The sequence below is a fragment of the Pseudonaja textilis genome, chromosome 7, assembly GCF_049901715.1.
Source record: "Pseudonaja textilis isolate UNSWEBS1 chromosome 7, rPseTex1.2, whole genome shotgun sequence".
NCBI classification, from domain to species: Eukaryota; Metazoa; Chordata; class Lepidosauria; order Squamata; family Elapidae; genus Pseudonaja; species Pseudonaja textilis.
In genome coordinates this window covers 32,105,449-32,117,670 of record NC_141996.1, presented here as the reverse complement: position 1 = coordinate 32,117,670, position 12,222 = coordinate 32,105,449, and the positions used below count along the sequence as shown (strand labels likewise).

At 34.7% G+C, this 12,222-nt stretch overlaps 1 protein-coding gene across 1 annotated transcript; it reads right to left on the bottom strand.

Moving 5' to 3' along the window:
• Positions 1 to 7,211: 7,211 nt before the first annotated feature.
• On the bottom strand, positions 7,212 to 7,997 carry LOC148125295 (protein FAM200C-like). Its single transcript, XM_087937884.1, has one exon. The coding sequence runs from the start codon at positions 7,995 to 7,997 to the stop codon at positions 7,212 to 7,214; it is 786 nt and encodes a 261-aa protein (XP_087794010.1).
• Between the last annotated feature and the right edge of the window lie 4,225 nt (positions 7,998 to 12,222).

Here is a 12,222-nt window from a genome sequence, read left to right as displayed (position 1 = left end):
AAAAAATGTTGTTGATGCCAAGAATTGAAAATCAGCAAGAAGAGAAAGTTCAAAGCATATTATTTCATATTTTTGGACCATATAACACAATTGATTTTAGGCATAATTTTTCACTGTCCTTAAAGAGTTCTTTCTATCATCCCATTGATTTTAGCAGGTGCTGAATTAATGAAGCTGTTTGTACATGATAAGATTACTAGTGTAAAAGAATTCTGTTGGCATTTCCTCTCCATTTGTTACAAATTGTCAATTTCATCTGTCCAGCAAGGAGCCTGTGTTGATCTATACAACAACAACACCCTAGCCTTCCAACTCACCCATGCAGTCAGCATGAAAAGAGCAACAAACCTAATTGGAGCAGCATATCAACATTTCCTATTTATCTCAATTATTAATCGTCCAGAAGTAGAAATATACAGAAGAGGAAGCTGCCTCATAACCAGAATAGAATTGCCACTTCTCTGGATGGTTTGCTGGTTTGAGCCTTCTATTTTTTTCTAACTGATCCTTTTTTTTAAAATGGACACTTCGGGATTTAATCTGTGACCCTTTTTAGGCATAGGACAAACTACTTTCACTACTGCTATGTGTCCTTATCTAAATATAAAAAATTAGAAGAATAATTTATCAAGAATTTATTCCTTGACTGGTTGTAGCTCCCTGATGCCAAATACTAGTGGGATCAAAGCCAATGTGCTGTTACACCACAAATGATGGGAGCTATGATCTTGATCATTGTGCATAATGAGGAGAAATTCTATTCCAACCTAGAAAGTTATAATGGTTAGAAAATTGTACTTTCAGGGAACTGAACAGGAATTAGAAGGTATTATACATTATTGTGCCTCACCAGGGCTGTCAAACTTCTGGCCCATGGGCCAAATGTGCTGGCCACGCCCACACCTGGTTTAGCAAAGGGGGAAAAAGTCCTAATACATCTTGTGATGCCACCATGATGACATGAGTTTGACACCCTTGTGCTACACTGTTTGAGGGTCAATGGCCAGAGTGCTATATTATTTTGACATATTTATCTTTACCAATTTATTATGGTTCTTGGGATTTTCAGACTATGTGACTATAAGCAACATTTTGGAATGCAAAACTAATTCCATGTTTAACTTCTTCTCTGGGATTGCAATTTTAATCAGAAAAGCTTGATATGTTTTGACAGTTTTTGCAATGGGGTGATGTAAACAGTGGCATTATCCCACAACAGAATTGTAATTATTATTTTCTGAGTTGTTTATAAATCCAAAATTGGAATGTTGACATAAAGTTGGTGTTTGGAGGGATTCTCCCTTCTTTCAATTGGACTTCCTATTATTTGGCTACATTTTCTACTGAGGCTGACAGAATTCACTCTTTTGCAGGAAATCCCTAGAATTTAGTCACAATTGAAGATACTGTCACTATTTTTTTTCTTTCAAAAAATTATAAAAGGTGATTTGCACTGATGTAACAAATTAGGTATTGATAGTGGAACAAGCCAATACTTTCATTTTCTTCACTGTTATGCAGTAAAAGGCTACCTTAAATAGAATACTTTGATCACATCATGATATGTTTTTAAAGAAATATTTAAAGTATTCTCAAATAATAAAAATTCATCATAATCCAGATTAGTTAATTAATTAACTCACACACATAATTTATCTAAGAAAAATATCCACTGAATTTGCATAGGCTTACTTCTGATTATAATGGTTTAACAAGTGGCATTTAACCAGCTGAAATGGAACTGTAATTTGTAGCTTTTTATTTAAAATAAAAGGAATTTTTAAATAAAGCATTACCACTTGATGGTAGGTTATAGCATCTTTGCCACTTATTTTCTTTGATAGTCTCATCAAACAAAAACTCTATTTTATAGTTTTCATTATTTGCTGACTTTCTTTATGCTGCTTTACATAAACAATATGAAAGATAATTTGGAATAGTGTTTAAGGGATAGGCTAAACACCAGAAGACTCTGAGTTCCAGTCCTGCTTTCAGTATGAAACCAGCCACTTTCTCAGAACAAACCACCTCACAGAATTGTGGTGGGGAAAATAGGAGAAAAGGAGGAGGAAATTTTAATGTTTACTGCTTTGAAAGACAGGATATGAATGAATAAATTAATGAATGCTTTGTTATTACCTCATTTATTTGCCAGAACAAGGGATATCTATTAATAACTACATCTATCAATAATCTATCAAATCAACCTCTCAAACACCCAAGGTCCAATAATGGATTCATTACACTTCTGAATATAGTTAAGAACATAGGAGAGGTTCTACCTAGTCTGTTGTATGCATGGTTTGAATATAAATGCACATTTATTCTTCCCATTTTTTCTGCTAAATGTAGAATGGTTTTGCTTGATGAGGAGGTCTAAAAAAGTTTAAAACTTTTTTGTTAACTTTTAGGTCAGTCCTAGAAGTTGCTAATGGCAATCAAATTTCATATTGTTGCAGAGTACAGTACATGGTGTTTGTGCATAGCAACTGTGTGGAGTCAAGCTTAATTTGAGGAATTATTTGGTTTTAGTTTGCATAATAAATATATTAATATGGGTAAGAGGTTTTCTTCCCCTATTGTATTTATTTATTAGTATCCTGCCTTTATTATTTTTACAATAACTCAAGGGGACAAACATATCCAACATATCATTCTATTTTCACCACAACAACCCTGTGAGGTGATTGTCCTGAAAGAAAATGAGCAACCCAAAGTCATCCAGCTGGCTTTCATGTTTAATTCAGAATTTGAGCTCATGATCTTCCACTTTCTAGCTCAATGCTTAAACCGCTTGAACAGGGATTTGAAACTGGCGGCCCAAGGGGTGGATGTGTCATGTGCAGGTCACACCCACTCCAACTCCACAAAGGGAAAAAAGTCAAGAAACATCACATGACAGTAATGTGATGCTGCAAATTCGATACCCATGTTAGCATAAACTGGTTCTCTAGTAATGTTCCAGTATTGCAAAGTTTTTGTATTTTCTCCTAGAGTGTTATGTATTAGATAGGATATATTTATTTGCTTTCTGCTGCTTTTAATATCTCAACTGAATATTATTTGAGGTATAGTATTCTGAGAAATCAGCTACTTTAAATATACATACAAAAATAAGATGGAATAATGTACACACAGAAGGAAATAATAATGTTCTGTAAATCCCTTTTACATTATTATAATTCACAGTGCCTATTATTTTCCACTCATCAGTGTACCTATGGAAAGTTAAAATCAAGAAATTGTTACATATGTTATTCGGTTCATTCAGGTGAGTGAATTTGTATTGCTCTTTTACATGTTTTTTTAATCTGAGTTTTACACAACAGCTGCCTAATTTTCTCATTATGCAGCAATCGCCCATCACATTATCACAGTAAATCCTTTTAGGAGCGTATGCTTTAAAGTTGCAGTGCCAAACAGTAGGCAAAAAGGCCTACTGAACATTATTAAATTTAATTTGGAATATATGTATATTGGATCGTATTATTAATCTGACATCACTCTGAATTTGCAGGCTAATGGAAAAATTTGGGATTCTGGTTTCAACAACACATATGAGGATTATGAATGAATATATTGTTTCAGTGGTGTAGTATCCACTTCCTCCTTGCATATAAATTAGGGAAATTCATGAACAGACTGCCTCTTAATTAAAGAAATTGTAATAATCTATATCAGGGCTGTCAAACCTGCAGCCCACGGGATGAATGCATCACACACTGGCCACGCCCACACCCAGTTTAGTGAAGGGGGAAAAGTTGTGTGATGCTGCCATGACGATGCGAGTTTGACACCCCTGATCTATATGATCAGTTTCCTTCTTCTTTGACTTGTATTTTGGAAATATATGTTATCAGAAAAATAATAGATGATCTGTCTCTATGAGGAGAAAAAGGAATATGATTTGCTATATTCTATATAAAATATCACTGACTTGCTCTGTTATTCCATAAAAAAAAAAAAAAAAAACAAAGTAAGAGAAGGGGAAATCTCCCAGAATCTTTTGTATCTCCATGAATTCTTCTAGGAGTATGTTTGGGATTTGTTTCAGTTTACTACTGGTAAGAAAATGTTACCAATAGTAAAGTCCAGGAGTATCTGTCTTTCCTGTGTGTATTTGTGTGTGCGTGGGGCGGGTGGTGGTGGAGAGAATGAATGGATTAAAGTTGCAGTTATGTATAGTGGTTTAAGGAAGTCATGGCTAAAAATTCTGTTTAAATTAGTTTTACTAATCTTAATACCTTTACACCTATAGCAGTTTCTTTGCAGATACGTTTATTATGTTCTCAAGACCGCTTGACAATGCTAACCTTTTAAAAAGCTACAAAGAAGATGCAAGGACCTGCAGCAATTGGGTCATATGTATTGAAAAAATACTGTTAAAATATCCCATGCATTTTCTCAAAACTTGATTCATTTTGGTATTCCATTGGATGGACAGTATGACAGATAGATAAAGTGGGAAAATCTATAATGGGCCTTGGCCACATTATTTTAACTTGTCTGACATGCCTTCTAGAGATTTATAGCAGCCACCAATCTAAAACTGATCCAAGAAGGACCAGCCCATAACAAACACCCCCATTTTCAAAATATTGATTTCAGCTGAACAAAATACCATCCACCATGTGCCTTGTTGCATACATGGAATGAGATATCAGTTGGGTCTCTGCTCATTATGGTAAATAATTCTTGTTTTTAAAAATGCATTGTTTTCTTCTAAGAATAATTTAAAAGAATGCTATAAATGTTAATGTGTTTGACCAAATGTCTTCATTAAGTGTTCAGTTTAACTTTATTCAAAAAGAACAACAAAAGTACATATAATAGTTGCATTGAAAATTCAGCCTTGATAGCACTTCCTCCCATATTCAGAATTTCTTTCCAATGTGTGTTTGTAATTAAGAAGTCCTTACCACGTAAAGGAGATGAATTTGATATTCTTTTCCCCTTGTTGCAAATTACTTTAATTGTCTGTGCAAAGAATAATTGTCCTAATCAGCAGAGGTTGACAGATCATCCAACAGCATTTATATTGCAATTTATCCATTTTAAAATATGTACTTTCAAGATATATTTTGAATAGCCTGACTTCATGGGGAGAGTGCTTGCAAGTATTTTTGAAGAGTCCTTTTGACCTCAAGGTTCAAGAATTAATACATTCATTTTGGCAACCATCGCTAAACTGAATATTAATGCAGCATTCTAATTGATGGCTTTCATGAATACAAGATGTTTGAAAATGTAGCATTCTTCTCTTTGTTTAATTTAATGAGGACATACAATACAGTCAATAAAGATGGAAAATTCTTGGCATTCTGCAGTATATTTGACACTGAAGTATTCCTTCTGGCAAGCTATGAAATAGATGCCCTCTTGTTTTATTCTGAATCAATTTTTAATGCAATAATTATACTTTACATTTCCTTACACAATCATCTAGAATTTTATTTATAATAAAAGGATGGATTAATTATATTGTTTAAACAGGTATCTGAAAATAAAGACACTGGAGAACAAGGAGTTTGCTCACTGAATATTCTTGGGTATATCTTAAAGGTTTTGGGCTATTAATCATATAAATAATCTGTAGTTTAACTGGTCACATACCATTTTATAGAAATCTTCTATTTTGTCAATGTACATCATTCAGTGATTATTTGGCTATGCTGGACATGTGAAAGAAGCACGGAACTGTTGCTGAAGTACAACTGGAATAACTCTGGAGACCTAAAAGCAATGGCTTTGCTGCTTGGAATGTACCAGATACTGTTGTTAGATTTGTAAGTAGGATAGCCATGCAAGATAGTTGCATTACATTAAAAAGAAATGGCCACTTCAAATTTGGCTCCAGGACAGAAAAATATGGCACATGAACTACTTGTTGACCTAACATTGATATTTTTTGCCTTTGCTTCACATAAAACTCAGAGTAATGGAAAAATTGTGGAAGCAGTGAACAAAAACTGAGAACGTTTTGATATTTCAGACATTCAGGTTGCACTAGATCAGTGGTTCTTAACCTTTTTGAAAGCATCGCCCCTTTGAGCCATTGAGGAAGTTATCATCACCCCCGTCCCCCAACATAACCTCTCAATCACAACATAGGGAAATAATTCTTTAATTTATGCAAACACATTTTTTCAATGCAAATAATTTATTTCAAGTCTTTTTCTCATATCTCAACTGTGTAAAAAATTCTGATGCCACCCATCACCTTACTCCCAAACTTCGTGATACATGTATTTCATTATTATTTTATTTATTCAAGACACTTAAATGCAATGACCACTGAAAACAAAATTCAATTGCAAGAAAATGAAATGCCCGAAAAAAACCAGTAACTTTTAATGATTTAATTACAAGTGAATTTTAAGACACAAAAAGAAATATAAAAAGGGCATAAGAACAAACCGCAATGCAGGAACTAAGAATTTCAAGATGAAAACTCTGAAACTAAATTAAGATTCGAGGAAAATATATATTCATGCACACTGTAAAAAGGGTTAAAAAGACACAAAGAAAATTTTTACAGAAGGAAAGCAACAAAAATCAGAGTGACAAATTTAATGCCTAAACTGAAGAAAAAAATATATATCTACACAAAAAGTTTACACGAAGAGCACAAAAAAAATTGAAACCATAAAACCAAGAAACCAAAATATAATATCGAACTGGAGTGCATGCTAAAAAAGTACAATACAAAGAATCACACAAAATGTTTCACAGAGCACAACAAGAATTCCAAAATGAAGCCAAAAGTTCAAACTGGAACGTGAAATCCAATGCAAGCAAATAAAACAATAAGAGCTGAGAAAATTATTAATGAAGAAAATGTATGTGCACAAAAAGCAAAAAAAGAACATCATTAGCTACCTTGTGCTTGGTGAGCTGATGCCAATTTCTTGATGTCTGGAACCATTTTTGTTAATCTCTTAAATTGCCGCGCTGAGTGATCTTTAACATGTTCCTTGACTTAGAAAGGATCTATTGGACGGCGCTGAAGTCCCTCCCCACTAAGTAAGTGGAAGAAGCAACTTAACTTCCTCCCACAATATTGGGTAAGTGTTCCTCATTTTCACCCAAAAAGCTTCATAGCCATAACTCTGAAAATGTGATTGGGCTTCACAGTCATGATTCAGATCTGTCAGTGGCTCTTGCAGTTTGGGATGAGGTTGTGCAAAGTCTTCTATGAAAGGATTTAGCACCTAAGCGGGCACTTCCAGATTTATCGGAACATAAACATTAGCAAGATAAGCTACATTCAGACGTCGAAGTTTAAGAGAACTGCTTAGACTTGGATCAATGGATTCAAGAAATTTGACAACTATGTCAAAAAGTTCATGGAATCGCCTCAAACACTTTCCTTTTGAAAGCCACCTTACTTCCGTGTGCAAAAGGAGACATTGAAACTCCTCGTCATTTTCTTCATAAAGCTTGTGAAAAAGTCGGTTGTTCAAGGCATTCAACTTAATTTTATTCACAGTGTTAATGACGTAATGTATAGACTCGTGCAAATGGCCACTCAAATTTTTTGAGACAAGGTGCTGTCTATGAACGATGCAATGGACAGTCATAACTCCAGGTACAGCTGATTTTAGATGACCTTGAAATCTGTGATATCGTCCAACCATGAATGCAGCTCCGTCGGTTGCACATGCCATGATGTTTGTCAAAGGGATGTTTTTCTCATTAAAAAACTCTTCAACCTTTTTAAATATCGAAGAACCTTTTGTGTCAGTGGCTAAATTTCGAGCAAATAACAGTTCTTCCCTGATCTCTTCATTTCCGTTAATGAAATGGTCATAAGCCAATAACAAGGCTTCATTTTCATGAATAGTTGACTCATCAATCTGCATCACGAATTCTGTACTTTTCAAGGTGTCAATAAGCCTTTCTTCCACACCAGCAGCTATTTCATCAATTCTTTTTGATCCAGTGTCATTGCTCAAAGGAATCAATTGTGTGACAGTGCTTGCACTTGGCCCCAACATGGTGGCAACAATCTGTTACCCTGCTGGTAAAATCAGCGTTTCTCTGATAGTGTGAGGTTTGCCACATTTTGCTATCAACAAAAATAATTCATAGGAACAAATGAGCCCCTCGTTAGTGTTGAGTGATAATTTTCTAAATAACTTCTCAACAGTGCTGCAATCCTCAAACTTGGCCTTTAAGGATTGGAAAAATGATACCGGTTTGTCAGCATTATCCGAATGAATTCTTACCAAATGGTCTTTCAGTCGGGAAGGTTTCATTGCTTCATTCAAAAATGTTTTCTCACAAGACAAAATGGAAGCTGTACGTTGGAAGGAGATGGAATGAACCCCAATTTTAGATATTCCATCAAATATTGGTGACACTTCCTCTTCTCAGCCATGTTGAGAGGTCTTTGAAATGAAAGGCACTAACTGCAAATTAAATTTTCGATGGCACTGGAACACTATAAAACACACATGGATGTCGATAAACCTAGTTTCAACAGTTATGTTGACATTACAGGGGACAGCCACTCAGCATGCTATGTTTCGAAAGAAGCGCTCACCTCTCCATCACTGCCCATTCTGGCCAATGGCATGCCACTGTATGGGTAGAGTGATAGAGGCTACTGCGCAACGTGCATGAAGATGAGCAATGCATATTCACATATGTACGGCATTCTGTACTGAAACTAGCTAGAGGAACATTTTAAAACACAGTTCAATCCACTAATAGTGAACGATCTGATGTTTTTGTATGACAGATATACAGCGGTTCACTGTACGAAAAAAGTCTCAAAAGTGTCCCCCAAACTTTTTGCTCCATCGCCCCTATATCGCCCTCTTCCGTTCCTTTGCCCCTGCATCGCCCCTTTTTGTTCCATTGCCCCCCTGAAAAATAAAATCGCCCCCTGGGGTGATATCACCCAGGTTAAGAACCACTGGACTAGATGACCTACAATGTCCCTTCCAACTCTGTTAATATGTATATTGTATACTCTGTATACTGCAGTAGGTGAAGGTCAAGTGTTCTACACATATTTGGAAGCAACTCCTATTAAATTTATAGTCAGAGACATGTGACCAGGAAAAATGATCACAAATAGGATATAAAGTATGACAGTTTAATGGTGTATTATTCAGAAAAAGCTGTGAGATGGAATTTGAAGGAAAAAAGAAGGTGGCAGAAGATAAGATGTGTCTTGGAGCAGACAAGAGGCCCTGCATTAAGATTTTGGCTTAATTAAATATCCTTTGGGAATCACTCCATGAAGTATCAGTCCCAAGACACACTCTAAGAATAGTTTTAAAAGAGTTTAAAAGATGCAAGATGTTCCCCTTTCACTAAATGTTCATATTTCTGGGTCAAAGACCACTTTAGAGTTGGAAAGTTAGTAGTGAAGCACCTGGAGCAGCTTGTTTTTATAGATATAGTTGCACTTGCCAGGCAATTTAATATGACTCATTCACATCTGTCATTTCAATTTTTGAAGTCCTATTAAAAATGGAGTGTCCTCTGTCAAGGAAAGAATGCAAGGATATGGTTCAGCTGCTACCTAGCTTATGGGATTTGATGATTGAACTGTATCTACTGAAGGTGTACAGAAGCAATATTTATATGTCAAAAACAAATATGGATATTAAATTAAGGTTCTAAATAATTTGACAACTACCCCTGAGATTTTGTTACTAAATTGCTGCTCTAAAATGCAGAAATAATAAAGAATGTATTAAGTGGCATTGTGACTATTTTACTGTATGAAACACATGGAATAAATATTCATTATAAAATCATCAGGGATCCTTACTCCTTCAAGAATTCTCAAATTTTCATCTAAACCTATGAAATGTTCTCTTAGATTCATAAATATATATATACAAGCTTAAATATAAATATCTTATGACAATTGACTGAATCAAATATATGATCCAAAATATTGTCAGTACACAATACACTTATGCTCTAGACTTCAATATAATAACTTATTGAAATCTGGAAATATAATCAAAGGCAAGTGTGTAAAGTGTAAGTCTTTATTTAACCATATATATATATATATATATATATATATATATATATATATATATATATATATATATATATATATATATATATATATGTTTCAGAACAGAAAAAAATAGATTTTAGATGATAGTTTACTATGTGGACCAATATCTTACTTCTAACAAAGACATTGCTGAGAGAAATAAAGATAAGGAATCAACTTCTGTAAAATAAGTCGTAGAAAAGGAATAACAATTTGAATGGGGATGAGTAGCTTGAATTTACAAAACTGTATTCAATCAGAAAGCTTAAGTTGGCAAGTCATGATTCAAGATTTATTTATTTATTCCTCCCATCTCACAAAATTTCACAAATAATTGCTAGAAAAACATATTAAAACAATACAACACCCTTCCCCCTAATAATAACACAGAAAACTATTATACACACTGAGAACAAACCCAATAAAACCTCAACCAACATCCTGACTTCTATATGCTGGAGCACTCAACTTCTTCAGCATTTTGCAAAGGGTTGGGGCCAATGTAATCATGGGAGACATGGATGGCAAGTGCTATAACAGAAAAGCCCTAGAGAATGCTGCTTCTGTTAGATCTAGTGGTATCAGTAGCAACAAATTTTAGTGGGGCAAGGAAGTGGCCTTGAAAGACAAGAGGAAGAATTGCCAACAGGACATTGGTTACATAAAAGGAATCAAAGTCTAGGACAGAACTGTAACCTGAGTAAAGATCTCAGACAAGACACTACACTTCATGAAAATAAAGGAAGGAAGGAAGGGGGAAAACAAGAAATATTACTCCCTTGAACTTATATTTAAAACTTGTTTCTCTAAGGATTGGAAGAAACTCACCAAGTGTTTTCAGACTTGTTGATCTGAAGCTTCCCAATAGCTGAAAGCAATTAACAAACAATTTCTGAAAGTGATTAGAAAAGAAACTATGCAACCCCAACTGCCTTTTGAAAGTGCTGACTGTAATGAGTAAGATAGTTATTCCCTCATATCCCAGAGCTCTAAACTCATTGGAGACAGCTGCCTTCTGGTTTCTTCATGAGGAGCAACTGTCTAGGGCACTTGTGGGTGTTCTCAAGTGCTCTCTTGTCCAGAGAGAAATTGCAAAAAAAATCAGTCCACTTGCCTGCTCTTCTTTCCACCATAATCACCTGTCCCTTCTTCCCTTAGAACTTCTAGAAGCTATTTTTTATTTGTGTGGTTGTGACATTCCATAATATCATGTACATGGTTTTTCTGTGTGTATTTGCTCTGAGAAATCATCCAGTTTAGCCACAATTGATTTTCTTCAGTATTATTTGAAACAAAAATTCAGTAGAGACAGATGACTATCCAGAAACATAATTAATCATGATTATTTATGCTATACCTAATTATGGAGAGTCATCCCCAGGGATAGAACTTAGTTACATTCTAAAACCTTCAGACTGTAATTACTTCCCATTGTATTGTAAATATGCTTGCTCTACAATTGAAAAAAATATAGAGCACATTTATAAGAGTAGGGCCAAAGCATTTATTTGTTTTTTTAAAAAACAATGTCTTATTTTGTCATTTGCTTTTCTGGGATATGATAGACATGTACATGGCTATAACCAATTTTGGAGGACCGGCATGATTAGCAAGGTTGGTTTCTCCTGCAAAGATCCCCCTCCACCCTGTCAGGATTTATTGTATTCTTGCAGGCCATATAATTCAGAAATAGGCTGATTACGTTACATAGAACAAATAGCATTCTATTAACACAAGTGAGAGCAGAGTTGTGGTAAATGCCCTGATAAAGGAGATAAAATATGTGATAAAGCAACATTGACTTAGAAATAGTGCACATTTGGACAGACAACAAAGACTTTACCATTTAAAAGTTGAAAGCAAGCAATACAAATAAATCTCTTTATTTGGACTAACAATCCATCTACTTAACACACCTACCAACTATGAACATTAGGGGAAAAAAACCTTTTTGTAAGGCTTCTGTGCCGCCTTCTACAGTTGATACTGACTTGAAAGTTAAATCTATCCACTGCAATAAATCCTGACATCTTTCTAGACAGGCAGGAAGTTTTAATTGCTTCCTGAACAGATCAAATTTCCAGGGTTTAACAAAATAAAAATAGATGTGCTTCTATTTTGTATTATTAAACACTTCATTTTGGAAATTCTGGAAATTATAACCTCTACAATTTACCTCCTTCTGGGCTGCCAAT

Excerpts from the sequence above, each read along its gene's own strand:
- LOC148125295 (XM_087937884.1), bottom strand. The coding sequence starts at position 7,997 with ATGTTGGGGCCAAGTGCAAGCACTGTCACACAATTGATTCCTTTGAGC.